Source organism: Cherax quadricarinatus, chromosome 47 (genome assembly GCF_038502225.1).
Source record: "Cherax quadricarinatus isolate ZL_2023a chromosome 47, ASM3850222v1, whole genome shotgun sequence".
Taxonomy (NCBI): Eukaryota; Metazoa; Arthropoda; class Malacostraca; order Decapoda; family Parastacidae; genus Cherax; species Cherax quadricarinatus.
In genome coordinates, this window is record NC_091338.1 from 19,782,865 (window position 1) to 19,801,803 (window position 18,939).

Consider the following 18,939-nt stretch of genomic DNA (forward strand, 5'->3'; position numbering starts at 1 on the left):
TGGTCAGAAAGATAGGCAGTAGAGGAAGTCGGTCGTAAAGTGAAGAATTTAGTCCATTGTGCAGTCTGTAACTGAGTGTGGAAATGTAGTGAAGGATGTGTCGATCTTTTCTGAGAAGAACGAGAAGGTGGAGAAGTATCATCAGCAGGTAATTGTCGTTGGCGTTTAGGTGTGGGACCAGAGTTTGTCCGACGTGGAACGGGTCGGCGATTCGAAAACTGCTGCACCGTAGAGGGAGAGGCCGGAAGCATAGTCAGAGGAGAGTGAAGGTCAGATAAATCGAAGGAGTTAGTCGAGGCCTCAGTACCTGAAGCGGGTGAGGAAACAGCACCGGCAAGAGGTACAGAGGCATGAGGAGTGTCCGAAGAGTGGTCCAAAGATGAGGCGGGGTCAGAACGGGGTGCGGTATCAAGAAGGGGCCCGCGGGTAGCAGGTTCATGGACTAGGGCTGCCATGGTTAGGTTACTTCTTTCTTTTTGTTTTTAAGAAAAAAAAAAGAAAAGAAAATAAAAATAAAAAAAAGAATAAAAAAAGGGGGGACCGGGGAGGGATAGTTCCTAGGAGGAATGAAAGGGCCAGAAATCTCCCTCCGCGCCCAAGAGGACCTCAGCACCGCAAGTAGCGCAGATGCAGCATGGAACCCGTGCCATACCCTACCCATCATGCCAGTAAACCGGCAATCCGGGATAGCAACCTCACATCTGCCAAGCTACCTCGGTGGACAAAAGAGAGGACGGCCGGAAATCCACCACAAAGCATACCTCCTTCGGCCACCACCCCCGGAATCCGAAAGGTGGCTTCCAGAGATACACCCGTCGCCTGAGAGACACCCAAAGCCACCCTCCGGGATACCGGAGAGGGATCGGGACATCCCCAGGCAATCCAGATTCCACGGCAAACTAACGCCACCGCCAAGAACCTCAACGGAATGGGATGGACCCCGGTACCCTTTCCCCTACCTAGGAACTAGCGTGCCTGTGGGGAAAAAAAAAAAAAAAAAAAAGGCCAAAAAGGAAGGGCAAAAGGGAGGGGTGGGGAGGAGGAGGAGGAAAGGAAAAAGGGGAGGATGGGATAGGGAAAGGGGGATTGGGGGGTAATTAGGTTCGGTATGAGGAAGGAGACCGACAGGACTAATTCCTCAGACCAAGAGCCTCTTCACCATGCCAAGGAGCCCCCCTTGAAGAGGCCAAAAGCATAGTGGAGGCCAGACGTATCGAAGGAGTCAGTCGAAACCCCGGTACCTTAAGCGGGTGATGAAACAGCACCAGCAAGACATACAGGGGCATTAGAAGTATCTGAAGAGTGGTCAAAAAACAAGGCAGGGTCAGAACGGGGTGCGGTATCAAGAAGGGGCCCAGGGGGAGCAGGTTCATGGATTGGGGACTCCATGGTTAGATCACTTCTTTCTGTTTGTTTTCTAGAAAAAAAAAGAAAGAAGGAAAGAAAAAAAAGGGGGGAGGGGGGAACATGGAGGAATAGCTCATAGGAGGCAAAAAAAAAAAAGGGCCGTAAATCCCCCTCTGTGCCCAAGAGAACCTCAGCACCGAAAGCAATGCAGATGCAGCATGGAACCTGTGCCATACCCTACCCTTCATGCCAGTAAACCATCAATCCAGGATAGCAACCTCACATCAACCAAGCCACCTCAGTGGACAAAAGAGAGGGCAACCAGATACCCACCACAAAGCATACCTCCTTTGGCCACCACCCCCTGGAATCCGACAGGCAGCCTCCAGAGATACACCCATCACCTGAAAGACACCCAAAGCCATTCCCCAAGAAACTGGAGAGGGATTGGGACATCCTCAGGTGATCCAGATTTCACGGCAAACTACACCACTGCCAAGGACCTCAACGGAATGGGATGGACCCCGGTACTCTTCCCCCTACCTAGGAACTAGATTGCCTGTGGGAAGAATCCCAATGGCAGAAATGAGGAAGGGAATAGGGAAGGGATGGGGAGGAGGAGGAGGAAAGGGAAAAAGGAGGATGGAGACGATGGGATAGGGTAGGGGGGAATGGGGGGTAATCAGGTTCGATCTGAGGAAGGAGACTAAAAGGTCTAATTCCTCAGACCAAGAGCATCTTCACCACGCCAAGGAGCCCCCTTTGAAGAGGTTTACCAATATTGTTAAGCAGAATTTATTAAAGCTCTTATAAATGCTACCTCCAGTATTGGTTTGTAAATTCTTATGTATTATCATCACCGCTTTAATTCAAACACTCCATAAAATATATCTCGATGCGATTGATTTTTAATTGTCCAACTTTTCATTTGTAACCTGTCATTGTGCTTATGACTGTAATGAATTATTCAAGCTGTACTGAGATACAATGACTAAAATAATATGCTATGTCTGCATTTTAGTAGTAAGCTTTATGATTAGCTTGTCCAAAATATTCTGCATAGTAAGCTCTTTCTTCAGAGCTTTCAACTGTATCAAGTTATATTTTTTTTTTTTCAACAAGTCGGCCGTCTCCCACCGAGGCAGGGTGACCCAAAAAGAAAGAAAATCCCCAAAAAGAAAATACTTTCATCATCATTTAACACTTTCACCTCACTTACACATAATCACTGTTTTTGCAGAGGTGCCCAGAATACAACAGTTTAGAAGTACAGTGGATCCCCGGTTTATGATATTATTTCATTCCAGAAGTATGTTCAGGTGCCAGTACTGACCGAATTTGTTCCCATAAGGAATATTGTGAATTAGATTAGTCCATTTCAGATCCCCAAACATACACATACAAACGCACTTACATAAATACACTTTCATAATTGGTCGCATTGGGAGTTGATCGTAAACCGGGGGTCCACTGTATACATGTATATACGTATAAAAAATACACAATATATCCCTCCAAACTGCCAATATCCCAAATCCCTCCTTTAGAGTGCAGGCATTGTACTTCACATTTCCAGGACTCAAGTCCGGTTATATAAAAATAACAGGTTTCCCTTAATCCCTTCACTAAATATTACCCTGCTCACACTCCAACAGCACGTCAGGTCCCAAATACCATTTGTCTCCATTCACTCCTATCTAACACACTCACGCACGCTTGCTGGAAGTCCAAACCCCTTGCCCACAACACCTTCTTTACCCCCTCCCTCCAACCTTTTCAAGGACAACCCCTACCCCGCCTTTCTTCCCCTACAGATTTATACGCTCTCAATGTCATTCTACTTTGATCCATTCTCTCTAAATGACCAAACCACCTCAACAAACCCTCTTCAGCCCTCTGACTAATACTTTTATTAACTCCACACCTTCTCCTAATTTCCACACTCCAAATTTTCTGCATAATATTTACACTACACATTGCCCTTAGACAGGGCATCTCCACTGCCTCCAACTGCCTCCTTGCTGCAGCATTTACAACCCAAGCTTCCTGCATATTTACACCACACACTGCTCTTAGACAGGGCATCTCCACTGCCTCCAACCGCCTCCTCGCTGCAGCATTTACAACCCAAGCTTCACACCCATATAAGAGTGTTGGTACTACCATACTTTCATACATTCCCTTCTTTGCCTCCATAGATGACATTTTTTGCCTCCACATATACCTCAATGCACCACTCACCTTTTTTCCTTCATCAATTGTATGATTAACCTCATCCTTCATAAATCCATCCGCTGACACGACAACTCCCAAATATCTGAAAACATTCACTTCTTCCATACTCCTCCTCCCCAATTTGATATCCAATTTTTCTTTATATTTATATTTGTATGTTAATTATATAAAATATTAACCAACTGGAATGTACAACTACTGTAACTTGCTTGTATGGCTCATAAGAAATAAGTTTTATATTTATTTATTAATCTTTATCTATGTATTTCCCATTTTGATAATAGACAGAATTTCTGAAAGAACATAACAAAGCCTTGATTAGTACAAATAATGAATACCATTAATTGAATTTGTAATACTGGAAGCAGTTATTAAACACACACACAGTATGGTACTTGGTCCCACTCTAATGAAAATACATAATGCAATGAAAACTTTTAATATATTACCAAAGGATAATAAAAATGTATTTCTTATGCAAATTTATTATGAAACAACGAAAATGTTACTACATTTTGTTGTTGATTTAAATTAAGGTCTCCATTTCTTGCAAGTGTGATTCAAGAAAGTCATGGACTGTTGTCGACCCCATTTCATGGAAACCAAGCGATCTTCAAATGTGTTTTATTTCTTCAACAGCAGCTTGCATTTCAGAGGGAAAGCCTTCAAAATTATTTTCACAATGAGGCTAAATGTGTTTCCACACTGCATGTACATTGCTTGAAGTTTAATTCTTCTCAAGTGTGGGAAATATTTTTAAATTGTTGGTCTGTGTATCCACCATCTTCCACTATTTTCTTCGACAAATCATGATATTTAGCAGCAGCTTCTTTATCTGCACTGGCACACTAGCCAGTAATTTTAATATTATACACTTGAATTCGATTTCTGAAATGATCAAACCAATCACTGCTTGCAATAAAAGTTTCTTCAGTTTTCGTAGAACTTCATGTTTTTTTCACTGCTGTAGAGAGACTCTTAAGCTTTAGTTTGATAAGAGATCCTCCATTTTTCTCACTGTAATGCTTCTATTTCTAGTAGTTGTTGGCAAGCCACAAAAGGTTAATGCAACTGTACCTTTGTCTTTTATTACATTTGCTTATTTTATAATACTACATACTGTAGATTCATGCATTCCAACATCCTGGCCTATTTTAAGAGTTTCTGTTGCTTTATTACATCAAATTTTTGCTTTAACCCTTTCACTGTCGAGACCCCTGATCACAAACTTGCTCTCAGTATCGAAAAATATTATAAAAAGAAAAAACAAAACCTTAAGAATATTTTTCTGAGTGTTTCAAAAGGAAAAAAAATTGCAGTCAGTAGTTACCAAGTTATCAAGGCATGAAATTGACAGAAAGTGAACCACTTATGGCAACATCGGTGACTGCCGCTCACTCGGTAATATTATTTTTACTTTTATTCTATTTTTTCTTTTCTTTTCTATCTTATTTTTTCAAGTAACTTTTGTGGTCTGTGAGACCAATATAATGCATAATGTATACATATCCATTCGTTGGCACCAAATGGCACCCTTCTGCCACTCCCAGATGTGGTCTGCTGGTGGGTACTGGATACTGACAGGTAGTTGTGGTTGTGCAGGTAGTTGTGGTTGTGCAGGTAGTTGTGGTTGTGCAGGTAGTTGTGGTTGTGCAGGTAGTTGTGGTTGTGCAGGTAGTTGTGGTTGTGCAGGTAGTTGTGGTTGTGCAGGTAGTTGTGGTTGTGCAGGTTGTTCTGGCTGTGCAGGTTGATATGGTTGTGCAAGCTGCTGTGGTTGTGAAGGTTGTTGGGTGGTGGTTGTGGAAGTACTGAGTCAGTGGCATGGTTACCAGCCCGGGATGCTGCTGGTGCTACATGACGCATTACACCACCACCACCTGCTGCCACATGAATATTATCCATCCCAATGGACCCCAATGGAATTAAGTCACTTTGTCTGACTGCTTTGGGCTATCCTAGGTTCTCTACACATATGCTGCTATGTATGATAATCTGTGTAACTGTATTTGTGTATAACTGAATAAACTTACACACCGTCTTCCTAACCACCCATGATGTCTTCCCCATCATCCACGCTGTCTTCCCTTTTAACTATCTGTATCTGGTATCCTGGGCATTGCTTTTAGTCACAAACTCTTCAGAACCATGAAATTCATCCTCATTCACACTTCCATCTGTGTTAGAACTATCACTTGAGAAGAGAAAGGTTCCATTTCACCAGGGAGTGAGGTATTCCTTACCGCTAGGCATGGTGAACAAGGCATACTGAATTGGCACTCCCACAATGCACTGCAGCCTCCCAGATTTTTTTTTATACTGTGCACACTGAGCACACAGAACCTTTCTGTAACATGTAGGTCTACCAGCTTTCTCCCTCTGGATTTGAAGCCGCTAGAATTTTGGTGTAATATTACGGCACCAACACTGGCTTGAAAGCCGTAATGTTACGGCATCGACAGTGAAAGGGTTAATGTAATAACAAGCCTCCTCTTTTTTATGTTGGCATTATTTACACCACAGGCACTAACAACTAAGTTCCATTCCATATTCACTTTTGAGAAAACACCAGCTAACCCTTTTACAATGAACTTCTTTTGTACTTCTTCCATTATTTCCTCTTCTTCCTCTTCCAGGCACTGCTGTGCTTTCAACTTTATTAACCCTTTGAGGGTCATGACCCCTGCTCCCAAACTTGCTCCCAGGGTTGAAGAATTTAAAAAAAAAAAAATTTCTTAAGGTGTGATAGAGAATCTTTTTCCAAAGGTAATGAAACCAAAAGTACGAAATTTGATGGAAAACTTACGGAATTACACTCTCACAAAGTGGTCTCAGTGATATTTACGCATCAGCAATTTTGCCCACTTTGAGCCCTATTTTGGACCAATTCCATTGTTCCAGTCAACCACTACAGTCACTACAACTCCTTTTATTCTATCGACTGAGTACAAGAAACTGCTCATTTACCAATTTCGGCTACCCAGTAAAGTGATCAGAAATTACTAATTTGGCCGATTTCACACAAAATTCAAGAAATGCCAATTTCAAAATAGGATCCAGAATAAATAATATAGACATTCCTGCCACTAAAATAACATTTTCTCTGTTCATTAGTCACATCTCCAGGCCCCTCTTATATTACTCTTGCTTTCCATTTTGAATTTTTATTCACACAAAAAATAGAAGATTTACTGTTATTCAGACTACTGAATCATGGTAATAATTGTATAAATAATGTCAGTGCATATTAGACTGGCCAGTTGATGTGTAATGGATGCGTGATGTCATTTGTTTATACTTGAACATCTTTAAAAATCAAACATTTCCATTATTTGAGCTCAATTTTAAACCACTTTGAGTCTGTAAACCATTCAAAATCACCTCTATTTCTGTAATATATCTTCCATTCTATCAAATGAGACCAAGAAACTGAGAATACAACCATAAAAACTATACAAAAATACACCACAAATTTGCTGTTTTTACACCAAAAGAGGTTTTTTTTTTCACTATGCAATGCATACTGCAGGATTTTTTTTATATTGTATACACTGACCATGCAGACCCATTCGCTCATATGTAGGCCTACCAGCTTTCTCCTGCAAGATTGGAAGCTGCTAGAATTTTGGCGTATTACTGGACCAACCCTGGCTTCAAAGCCATAATATTATGGGATAAACCCTGAAAAGGTTAGATCTTCAGTAGCTAGCTCTCCCTCGACCAAAGTTCTTGTACAGCATGCAATGCTGACTGGTCGGAAAACTGGTCATAAGTCCACGCAGTCGGTAATTAAACAGGTAGGTCGTTAAGTGAGGAATGTCTGAATAAGTACTCTTCCATTTGTTGATAAATGCTAAGGGTGGTTTATCAGAATCTGAATATGTAGTAGAACAGAATTCTTCCTCCATAAGCCATGCGTGACGTAAGAGGTGACTAACATGCCAGGAACAAGGGGCTAGTAACGCCTTCTTCTGTATACACAAAGAAAAAAGAGAAACTTTTGTTTTTCTTTTAAGGCCACCAAGGTTTGGTGGGATACGGCCAGTTTGCTGAAAGAAGAAAAAGAAAAAGAGGCGATGGCAGTGGCTGCTGCTGCACATTTTCACACAATAGGCAGAGGAGCAAGCTGGGTGGGGAGCAAACTCGTACTAATTGAATTTTGACTTGTATTAAATAAGGTCTGGTATCATTTTATAATTCATACTGCACAGAGTTTTGTACTACAATGGAACCTCAGTTTTAAAATTTAATTTGTTCCATATGTCAATTCGACAACCAAAATCGACGACAACCAGAGCAATTTTTCCCATAAAGAATAATGTACACCTACCATCCAACTTACGACCTGCTCAACATACAACCACTCGACTTACGACCATGTTTTTTATGCCAAATTACTGGGAAATAAACAACTGTTTGTGCTGTACACAGTGTTTATCCTAAACCTTACAGTATAAAATACAGTATGTATTAACAGCATAAAAAGTAAAGTAAAAAATGAAATGCCAAAATAAAACAACAAAATAAAATAATTTCAAAAGTGTGATGTTGATATTCAGTAGTAAGGTTCGACTTATGTCCATTTTGACTTACGACTGGTTGGTTGGAACCAAGCTTAGTCCTAAGTCGGATGGTACCTGTAAATAGAATTAATCCATTCCAGAGCCCAAATAACAATACATATATTAATAATTTACTAACTACTACATAAAACAATGTATAAAATTATACAGCACAGGGGAAACTGTAAACATGAATACTAAATGAAAATTTAACTGAAATACTGCATGGTAAATGAAAATTTAACTGCCCCTTATCCGTCAGAGGAGAGCTAGTGCTGTTTCTCTTCTTTGTCTCTTTTCACCACTAACACCTTGTTCTGGCTCACTGGTCCTTTGTCTCACTAAAAACCTGTCTAGTGAGGTTTGTTTCAGGCTGTTTTAACACTTGTCTAAACTGAGACACTACACTGTCACTGTACATGTTAGAGACGGATGGCCACTGCTTTGTCTGAATGGTATTTTTCAGCAAACTCCTGCACTTCATGGTATTTAGCACACATTTCCTTGACAAGTGCAATGGGCACATCATCCCTTCCTCTGATGACAGCTCCTCCACTGCAATCTGTTGCTGCTCATTCTGAAGGTCTAGAAGTCCTTCTGTGGCGAGTTCAGTTTTATGCTCCTCCACCAACTCCTCCACATCATCCTCAGTCACCTCTAGGCCCTAGATCTTCCCCAGGGACACAATATCCTATACTGGCTCAGGCTCATCTTCAAAGTCTTCAAAATCTACATTACCACACAATAACAGAGTGAGCCTGTCTTTCATTGGCTTGTGTCCTGGCAATGACTTTTCCTCTTCAGTTATGTAGGTCCTCTTGGGCATTTTCTTCCAGAAGATGCCTGTCTCGTCACAATTAAACACTTTCTGGGGGACAAACCCTTCAGCCTCTACGTACTTCTGGAATTCAGTAATATACCTTTTAACAGACACTTTGTCAGCACTGGCAGCCTCCCCATACCTAGCCACACTATGAATGCCACTTCTTTTCTTAAAATTATCAAACCAACTCCTACTAGCCTTGAAGGATCAAGTTTCAGCACTTGTTCTTTTTTTTTTTTTTTTTTTTTAGGTCATCATGCAACTGCCTCGTTTTTTCACAAATAATGGCCTCTGAAACATTATCACCCTGTAACTATTTTTTGTTTATCCAAATCAATAAGAGTTTTTCAGCCTCCTCAATAATTTGTGGCCTTTGCTTTGTGTCCTTGGCCCTCTTCTCTTTCTCCTATACATAAATGACCTACCAAATGCATCGCAATTACTCAAACCCACACTATTTGCAGATGACACTACATACGTCTTCTCTCACCCGAGCCCAGTCACGCTAGCCAATACTGTAAATACCGAATTACAGAAAATATCTACCTGCATGAGGACTAACAAACTTACACTAAACATTGACAAAACCTACTTCATTCAGTTTGGTTACAGAGCTACAGATGTCCCTCTTAACATAATGAGAAACGGATCACCTATCACAAAGCTAACAGAGGGAAAATTCTTAGGAATCCACCTTGATAATAGACTCAAATTTCATACACATATACAACAAATTTCTAAGAAAATTTCCAAGACCGTAGGCATACTATCAAAGATACGGTACTATGTTCCACAGTCAGCCCTCCTGGCCCTATATCACTCACTTATTTACCCCTATCTCACCTATGGAATTTGTGCATGGGGCTCAACAACAATTAACCATCTCAGACCACTAATTACCCAACAAAAGGCTGCAGTCAGAATGATAACAAATTCCCACTTCAGGCAGCACACTCCACCAATATTCAAAACACTAAACCTACTCACCATACAAAACATCCATACTTATTACTGCACCTATTACATACATAGAACACTTAACTCTGATATTAACCCTCCCCTCAAACATCTCCTTGCCAACCTCAACAGAACACATGACCATAACACAAGGCACAGATCACTCTTTGATGTTCCTCGTGTCCATCTCACACTATGCAAAAACTCAATGCACATAAAAGGCCCTAAAATCTGGAATTCATTACCTGTAAATATAAAAGAAACACTACCTGTTTATAAATTCAAGTCTCTTCTCAAAGATCACTTACTCACCCAAAACCAAATAAATACTGAATAACTGAACCTTATAAATTGTATATCTTAAATGTTTCTCACAATTATATCACATGAATGTTAAACCTAAGACCCAATCTAACTTTGTTATTTTTTAAATACACTACCTAACAGAATACTCCATTCGACTGAATGTACAGCAATGCATGCAACCATATGACCTGTCTTTGTAATACTCATTTGTGCTTAATTGTTATCTGTTTACAATAATGTTTTATCACTGATTACATCATTGCTTAGTTAATCTTAAGTTAATTTTAAGCCAGCCCGTAATGCTATGCATACAAGTGGCTTTGGCATGCTGCTCTTACCTGTATTTTTTGTACCTCTGTATGTATGCTCAAATATCACTTTCTGGTCTTTTGCAAGTTCAGCTGCTTTAATTTTTTCCCTTTGGCCCAATATTGTGCTAATGGTAGATGTTGAGTTACCAAAAAGTTTTGCTATATCAACCATGCCGAGCCGATCTTCTGCATACTTTCTAATGACTTCTCTTTTAAACTCAATTTTGCTTTTTACAACTTTTATTTTTGCTTTCATCTCTTTATCCTTCTTTGTACCCACAATGGCTTATCTCACAATAAAAAAAATTGCACTAAAACTGCAAAATAAAACAAGTTCACAAGATGCACAACAAAAGCTCAAGAGATGGTTACGGCATGCGAGTTAGAGTCTATACTGACTAACGCCCACACTGTCGACCCATTGTCCAGTACACATTCCTATTTCGTACACGCGAAAACTTGTCTGTCAATGATCATGGGAATGTATGAAAACCAGGACATTTTTTTTCTCAAACGCTTCATTTGAAAACAGATTTACTGGACAAGTACTGCAATCAACAATCAAGGTTTGACTGCATTCAAATTCATACAAATCGAGGCTTTGCTGTATACAAGAATAAAGATTATTATTATAGTTACGTGGAAGCTCTAAACCCATAGGGATTATAAGCACCTGAGAAATGGTAGATAATGGGGCTTGATCCAAGGAAAGGTATGACAGCTCAAATTCCTTGGAGCAAGAGGTTCACCAACATCAAGGTATATCCCCCTGAAGGAAGAATGAAAAACTAAGGCTTAGTGACTGGTAGGCAGTCATTATTTCAAGGAAAGTTGAAAGTAGTAGAAGGAAGGCAGCATGAGTGCAGAAGAGGAATATAACAGGATATGATTATTATTATTATGATCACGGGGAAGCAGTACAAGCAGCAGTGAGTCATACAGTGTCTGGGGAACATGAGATAATCAGGTCTGATCTGAGGAAAGAAGGAAAGCTCCAGTTTTCTCAGATCAAGAGCCCTAGGATTCATTATCTCCCTGATAATCACTAGCCATTAAGAACAGGTAAGTTGCATTCTGTCTTGACACTGAGCTTACTTTAACTAGAAATGGTAGTCTGAGAGGAAATATGTGCCATGAATCATAGGATATACTGTAGTACAAATAATTTCTTATACTGTATTTGCATGTGTGCATGAACTTATTTACAACATAAGAAAAGTTGTAGATTGAAGTAATAGTCACATATCTTAGTATCTTATGATACAGTGGGATGTTGTTATAAGGTCACTAGAATAGTCAAGGCTGTGCACCTCTCCTTGTCTCCCTTAGTGGGAGACATCAGGCATGTTAACAGAAAAAAATGGAAGGGGGGGGAGACATGAGAGGTATTTAGATTCAATCTAAGATAGGTCTATAGCCTTGGATTAAAAGCCCTTCACTAGCATCTAGAAGCCTCTCATGAGGAGTGCCATTGGAAGTTTGACAGTGGTTGAAAAATGTGGCAAGGAAGGTCAACATATGGCCTTGCCTTAAAATGTGGCAAGGATTTCTACAGGATGTCATACCTTTAAATGAATAGTTTCCAGGATGTAGAGTGCTGTGGCATCCTGTGAAGACTCCAAGAGCAAGGTAATAGTTGTAGCAAGCAGCTTAGTGCTTTGTAAACTTATTGATGCTCAAGATAGACATATGTAAGCCTTAAATTTTTGATGATATAAAAGTTCATTCAATAAATATATGTTGAAAACTGCTGCTCTACATGAAAAGTAAAAACATCTATATGATTATTAGTTTTGTGATTTCCAGTAATGGCAAAATGTATATTAATTAAATCAGGGCACACCAAAACAAAAATTATTATATATATATAAATATTGTGCATTTTTATTAACACTAACTGCATGCCATAAAAAATTAATAAAAGAATTATTACATATATATATTTTCATTTTATATTTTTACAATATTTTCTAATTTAATCATTAATAAATCTTACAGACAGCAGACTGACTTTGTTTAGCATTAGTCTACATACTGAAAAAGTCAGTTCCATTATTTGCATAATATTACTTCTGAAATTTGCATATTCAGTTATAAGCATAGTGAAAGATGAATGCTTAACTATGTACTCAAGAAAGTCAGTAACTGTCTTTAAAATCATTTTTAAATACCTTATACACTGCTAGTGTTAAAGTTGGTAGGCTGTGTTTGTCAGGAAATTCTCTTCGTGTTGAGTGTTGCTATAAAAGTGAGTATCTTCAGTGTTGAGATAATGTCTCATGGGAGAAATGGAAGACAGTAACTCAACATTGGAATCTTTTGGGATACAAACACTTTTCTCCATTTACTTTTCTGTTTATATACTCCTAAATCCTATTGCATACATTATTATGTCATCTAATACAAAACTGAGTACAGTATCACCTATTGTAAAACAAAGTATGGTGAGGTAATAACAGCAACATAAACTTGTAAAAAAATTCTGCACATTATACCGAACACTTGTATAAAATCTGAGCAAAATAAGCATTCTTATTTATACACAATAATGTAAGAGTAAAAACAGAGCTTCCATAATCCCTCATTATTACAATACCTGAAGAACACAAAATCTGCTTGTTGTTTACATCTTTAGATCTTATCTCATCTCAATACATATTTAACAATGCTAAGAAGCTAGTTTTTCAACATAATATTGAAACAAATTACATTATACCAAGATAACTATCACATAGGCCTATTTAGTAATTTTTATCTTAAGACTCTTATTCAAAGGCATCAAGTATGGCATCATTGTACAGTCACCACAAACTAGCTAGAATCTTATCTTCTTGTTTAATTTGTGCCAGTTTAACCAGTTCTTAAAATAGCATATGTAAGAAGTCCTGTAAAAAAAAAAAAAAGACGATAAATAAGGTACTGTATATTGTTAATGGTCTCTCTTGTAGTGCAGTATGAAGCAAATGTATAATCATGAACAACGTATGTAAAGGAAATCAATATACGTTTACTTATATGCCATATATTACACAGTAACAATACCCAAGAAACAAACTACAAAAATGACCAAGATATTACCCAGGACATATGCAACGACAATTTTGATGTTGGGATTTAGATGCATGTAGGATGGAATTATTGATGGAGTGCGATCACCCTCGGTGGGCACAAGTAATCCTGCAAGGCAAATCACAGCAGCAGCGACTAACAGCAGGCTTGGCCCAGTGTTCCCTGATAAATATTTGGTAAGTTAAAAAAAAAAAAAAAAGTGAATAAATCCATGTATTCATGAATCTCCCATTAAGAAACCACGTGAATTTTTTAATGTGTGTAATTGTGCATACATGCATTTGATTGGCTTCAGTTATACATTTTGGTGAAATACTATATTTGCACATAATTGAAATTTCTTTTGAAATTACTGACTACTGAGCAGTGCTATAATTTGAAAGGAAAATTTGTTAGAATTTAGTTAGCAGATACATTTTTGTTTCTTTCATATATATTCTCAATATGCATTTTAATAAGAAAAGGGAGCAGATTTCTGAACACAGACTACTTCTGTGGGAATAAGCTATGACGAAAGAATGCAAAAACCAGGCCTTATCTTACTGGAGGAAGAACAAGAAGGAACATGATCAAAACATAAAATACTTTGGAGAATAGATAGGGTAGCCAAAGAGTTATTATGAGGATACTGAAGCTCAGGTTTATCTGGAGTTTGCCTGGAGATGCCCCCGGCCTGGTCTGAGACCAGGTCTCATGTGGATCAGGGTCTGATCAACCAGGCTGTTACTGCTGGTTGCACTCAAGCTGATGTACAAGCCACAGCCCTGTTGGTCAGGTACTGACTTTAGGTGCCTGTCCAGTGCCTTCTTGAAGACAGCCAGGCGTCTACTGATAATCCTCCTTATGTATGCTGGGAGGCAATTGAACAGTCTTGGGCCCCGGACACTTATTGTGTTGTCTCTGTGTAATCGTGGTGCCCCTGCTTTTCATCGGGGGAATGTTGCATCTCCTGCTGAGTCTTTTGCTTTCATAGGGAGTGATTTTCGTGTGCAGGTTTGGTACCAATCCCTCCAGGACCTTCCAAGTGTATATTATCATGTATCTCTCTCGCCTGCGTTCGAGGGAATACAGGTCAAAGACCTTCAACTGTTCCCAATAGTTTAGGTGCCTTATCGTACTTATGTGTGTGCCATGAAAGTTCTTTGTACACTCTCCAGGTCTGCAATGTTGCCAGCCTTGAAGGGGGCCATTAGTGTACAGCAGTATTCTAGCCTAGAGAGCACAAGTGATTTGAAGAGAATCATCCTGGGCTTGGCATTCCTCATTTAGAAGGTTCTCATTATCCATCCTAGTGGATGAAGTAGATACATTGTTGTGGTCTTTGAAGGTGAGATCCTCTGACATTATCACTCCCAGGTCCTTCACATTACTTTTCCGCTCTATTGTATGGTTAGAATTTGTTGAATACCCTGACACATTTTTAATTTCTTCGTTTCCTTGTTGAACTTCATATTGTTTTAAGTGGCCCATTCGAAGATTTGGTTGATGTCCGCTTGGAGTCTCACAGTGTCTTCAATGGAGGTCACTGCCATGGTAATCTGTGTGTCATCTGCAAAGGAAGACATGGAGCTATGGCTTACATCTCTATGTCAGAAATGAGGATGAGGAATAGAATGGGAGCAAGTACCGTGCCTTGTAGAACAGAGCTTTTTACAGTGGTTGCCTGGGACTTTACTCTGTTTACTATTACTCTTTGCGTTCTATTTGTCAGGAAGTTGTAGATCCATCTACCAACTTTTCCCATTATTCCTTTATCACGCATTTTGTGTGCTATTACACCATAGTCACACTTGTCGAAAGCATTTGCAAAGTCTGTGTATACTACATCTGTATTTTGTTTATCCTCTACAGCATCCAGGACCTTGTCATAGTGGTCCAGTAGCTGGGACAGGCAGGAGCGACCTGCTCTAAACCAGTGTTGCCCTGGGTTGTTGAACTGATGGGTATCTAGGTGGTTGGCTATCTTGCTTCTTAGAACCCTCTCAAAGATTTTTATATGGGATGTTAGTGCTATCTGTCTGTAGTTCTTTGTAATTGCTTTACTGCCACCTTTGTGGAGTGGGGCTATGTCTGTTGTTTTTAGTATGTGTGAGATGACCCCTGTGTCCATGCTTCCTCTCCATAAAGTGCTGAAGGCATGTGATAGGGGCTTCTTGCAATTCTTGATGAACACAGAGTTCCACGAGTCTGGGCCTGGGGCAGAGTGCATGGGCATGTCATTAATTGCCTCTTCGAAGTCTTGTGGAGTTAGAATAATATTTGAGATTTTTGAGATGATCAAATTTTGGGTTTCGTTCATGAGGAATTCATTTGGATTGTCGACCCTTAGTCTGGGCAGTGGCTCGCTGAACAGTGAGTCATATTGGGACTTTAGCATCTCACTCATTTCTTGGCTGTCATCTGTGTATGTCCCATCCCACCTAAGCAGAGGCCCAATACTGAATGTTGTTTTTCCCTTAGATTTGGCATAAGAGAAGAGTTTTTTTTTTTTATATATTTTTATATAAGAGAAGAAGTACATGTATTTTTTTTTAATTTCCTTTATGGCTTTTAGTTCTTCCTGTGATTCTTTTCTCCTGTAAGATTCCTTCAGCTTAAGTTCAATATTTGCAATTTCATTGACTAGTGCCTTCCTTCGTATTTCAGATATATTGGCCCCACTCAGCAGCTCTGTGACTCTTTGCCTTCGTCTGTTAAGAAAACATCTCTCTCTTTCTAGTTTACATCTTCTCTTTCTTCTTCTTAATGGAATTTGTCTTGAGCAGATTTCAAGAACCACAGAACTCATTTTTTCATGGCAAATGTTCGGATCCGTGTTGTTTAGGATATCTTCCCAGCTTGTTTCATTTAGGATATGGTTTACTTGATCCTACTGTATGTTTTTGTTATTGAAATTGAATTTCATGAAAAGACCTTCATTACTGCTCACATTTTGCTGGTCCGGAGCCCTATGCATACATGTCTGTACCTCTATTATGTTGTGATCTGAGTGTACTGTTTTTGATACGGTTATATTACATTTCATGTATTACGTATCAGAGAGAGAGAAAGAGAGAGAGAGAAAGAGAGAGAGAAAGAGAGAGAGAGAAAGAGAGAGAGAGAAAGAGAGAAAGAGAGAAAGAGAGAAAGAGAGAAAGAGAGAGAAAGAGAGAGAAAGAGAGAGAAAGAGAGAGAGAGAGAGAGAGAGAGAGAGAGAGAGAGAGAGAGAGAGAGAGAGAGAGAGAGAGAGAGAGAGAGAGAGAGAGAGAGAGAGAGAGAGAGAGAGAGAGCGCGTTATTTTCCAGTAAAAATAGGCCTTAGAGAGGGCTTTATAATGTTACCATGGTTTTTTAACATATCTGTAGATATGTTAAACTGTGTTACAGTTGCTTTTTGCTGATGACACTGTGCTTGTGGGAGATTCTACAAAGAAGCTGCAAAGGCTGGTGGATGATTGGAAGGATACATTAAAAAAGGAAATTAATAGTGAATATCAGAACTGAAAGGTGATTAGAGTAACAAAAAGCTTAGGTAATGGAACACTGGATATCAGATTGGAAGAAGGGAGTATGGAGGAAGTGAATGCGTTCAGATATCTGGGAGTGGAGTTGTTGGCAGATGGGTCTATGAAAGATAAGGTGAACCACAGAACTGATGAGGGGAAGGTGGGTGATGCACTGAGGAATCTGTGGAGATGCCCCAGTGCATGAGTATAGTAGTACCAACAATGTGTGATATGAATATTACAAAGAGAATTCATAGTTTGGAGATTAGAAGGATACATTGGGGTTACTAAAAGATTATCCAGAGAGCTAAAGGGGACAGGACTGCTGAGGCAGTTTGGGCACTTAGAGAAGATGGAGAAAAATACGATGACTTGGAGTGTATAAATCTGTAGTGGAGGGAAGGCAGAGTAGGGGTAGCCCTGGAAAAGGGTGCAGGGAGGCAGCAGAGAATGTTTTGTATGCGAGGGGCTTGAATACACTATACAGCAGGAGTTTGTGTGAGCATATTACATAGGAGTGGAGGCAAGTAGTTTTTATAACTTAATGTGCTGTTGGTGTGAGGAAGGTAACAATTATGAAAGGATTCAGGGAAACTGGTTAGCTAGACTTGAGTCCTGGAGGCAGGAAGTACAATGCTTGCACTGAAGGAAGGGCAGGAATATTTGCAGTACTGAACTGTAGTATCAGTGCCCCTGTGGCAAGACAGTGATAGTTTGAGTGGTGGTGAAAGTGTTTATTCAATTTCAGGCCACCGCCTTGGTGGGAAATGACTGGTGCATCAAAAAAGTTGAGCAAGTCTAGTTGTCCACTTACAGTGGACCCTTGGTTATCGGCCATAATCCGTTCCAGAAGCTTGGCCGAAAACCGAAATGGCCGAAAACCAAAATAATATTTCCTATAAGAATTAATGTAATTACAATTAATCCATTCCAGATAAAAATATTCACCAAAAAATATTTTTTTTAAAAATTAAATCAGCATTACATACCTTTATTGAAGACTAATGCATGCTTCTGGAATGCCTGCTACACTTCCTGCATACTTGCACACTTCCTGCAATCCTGCTACACTTCCTGCATGCCTGCTACACTTTCTGAATGTCTGCTACACTCCCAGCATGCCTGCTACACTCCCTGCATGCCTGTTATACTCCCTGCATGCCTGTTACACTCCCTGCATGCCTGTTACACTTCCTGCATGCCTGCTACACTTCCTGCATGTCTGCGACACTTCCTGCATGCCTACTACACTTCCTGCATGCCTGCTACACTCCCTGCATGCCTGCTGCACTTCCTGCATGCCCGCTACACTCCCTGCATGCCCGTTACACTCCCTGCATGCCCGTTACACTCCCTGCATGCCTGCTACACTCCCTGCATGCCTGCTACACTCCCTGCATGCCTGCTACACTCCCTGCATGCCTGCTACACTCCCTGCATGCCTGCTACACTCCCTGCATGCCTGCTACACTTCCCACTTAAATTCCATGGTGTTTCTCACTTTCTTTACCACAGGAACTTTACTAGGAACTTTCTTTGGAGCCATGGTTACTTATTTTGCAGTTGCACTGCAAAAAACCCACAAAAAAAAGGAAAACAAGTGAAATGTTTGGATGTATGAGAAGAAGCTTCCTCATGCACCGAGAGCAGCCCCAGCCGGCGGATGGACATTTACCAAATGGCCGATAACCGGGTGCCAAAAAACCAGCCGATCACCGAGTTGGCCAATAACAGAAGCGGCTGATAACTGGGGGTCCAATGTTGTACTAATTAAGTTCTGTCTTGCATCACATTATCTTATACTGCATTCTGTAAGTTAATGCCACACATTTACCTTTGCCCAGAAAA

The 18,939-nt window shown here is 40.0% G+C and overlaps 1 protein-coding gene across 2 annotated transcripts in view; it reads right to left on the reverse strand.

The window, feature by feature from the left end:
- Positions 1 to 12,392: 12,392 nt before the first annotated feature.
- Positions 12,393 to 18,939, reverse strand: part of LOC128696474 (motile sperm domain-containing protein 1) — a 59,665-nt gene continuing 53,118 nt past the window's right edge. For both annotated transcript variants that reach the window (XM_070094747.1, XM_070094748.1), the window contains exons 5-6: positions 13,617 to 13,769; positions 12,393 to 13,423 (exon numbers count right to left, since the gene is read on the reverse strand). In XM_070094747.1, coding sequence (XP_069950848.1) covers positions 13,389 to 13,423; positions 13,617 to 13,769 — 188 coding nt within the window. In that variant the 3' untranslated portion in view covers positions 12,393 to 13,388. The remainder of the gene's footprint in view (positions 13,424 to 13,616; positions 13,770 to 18,939) is intronic.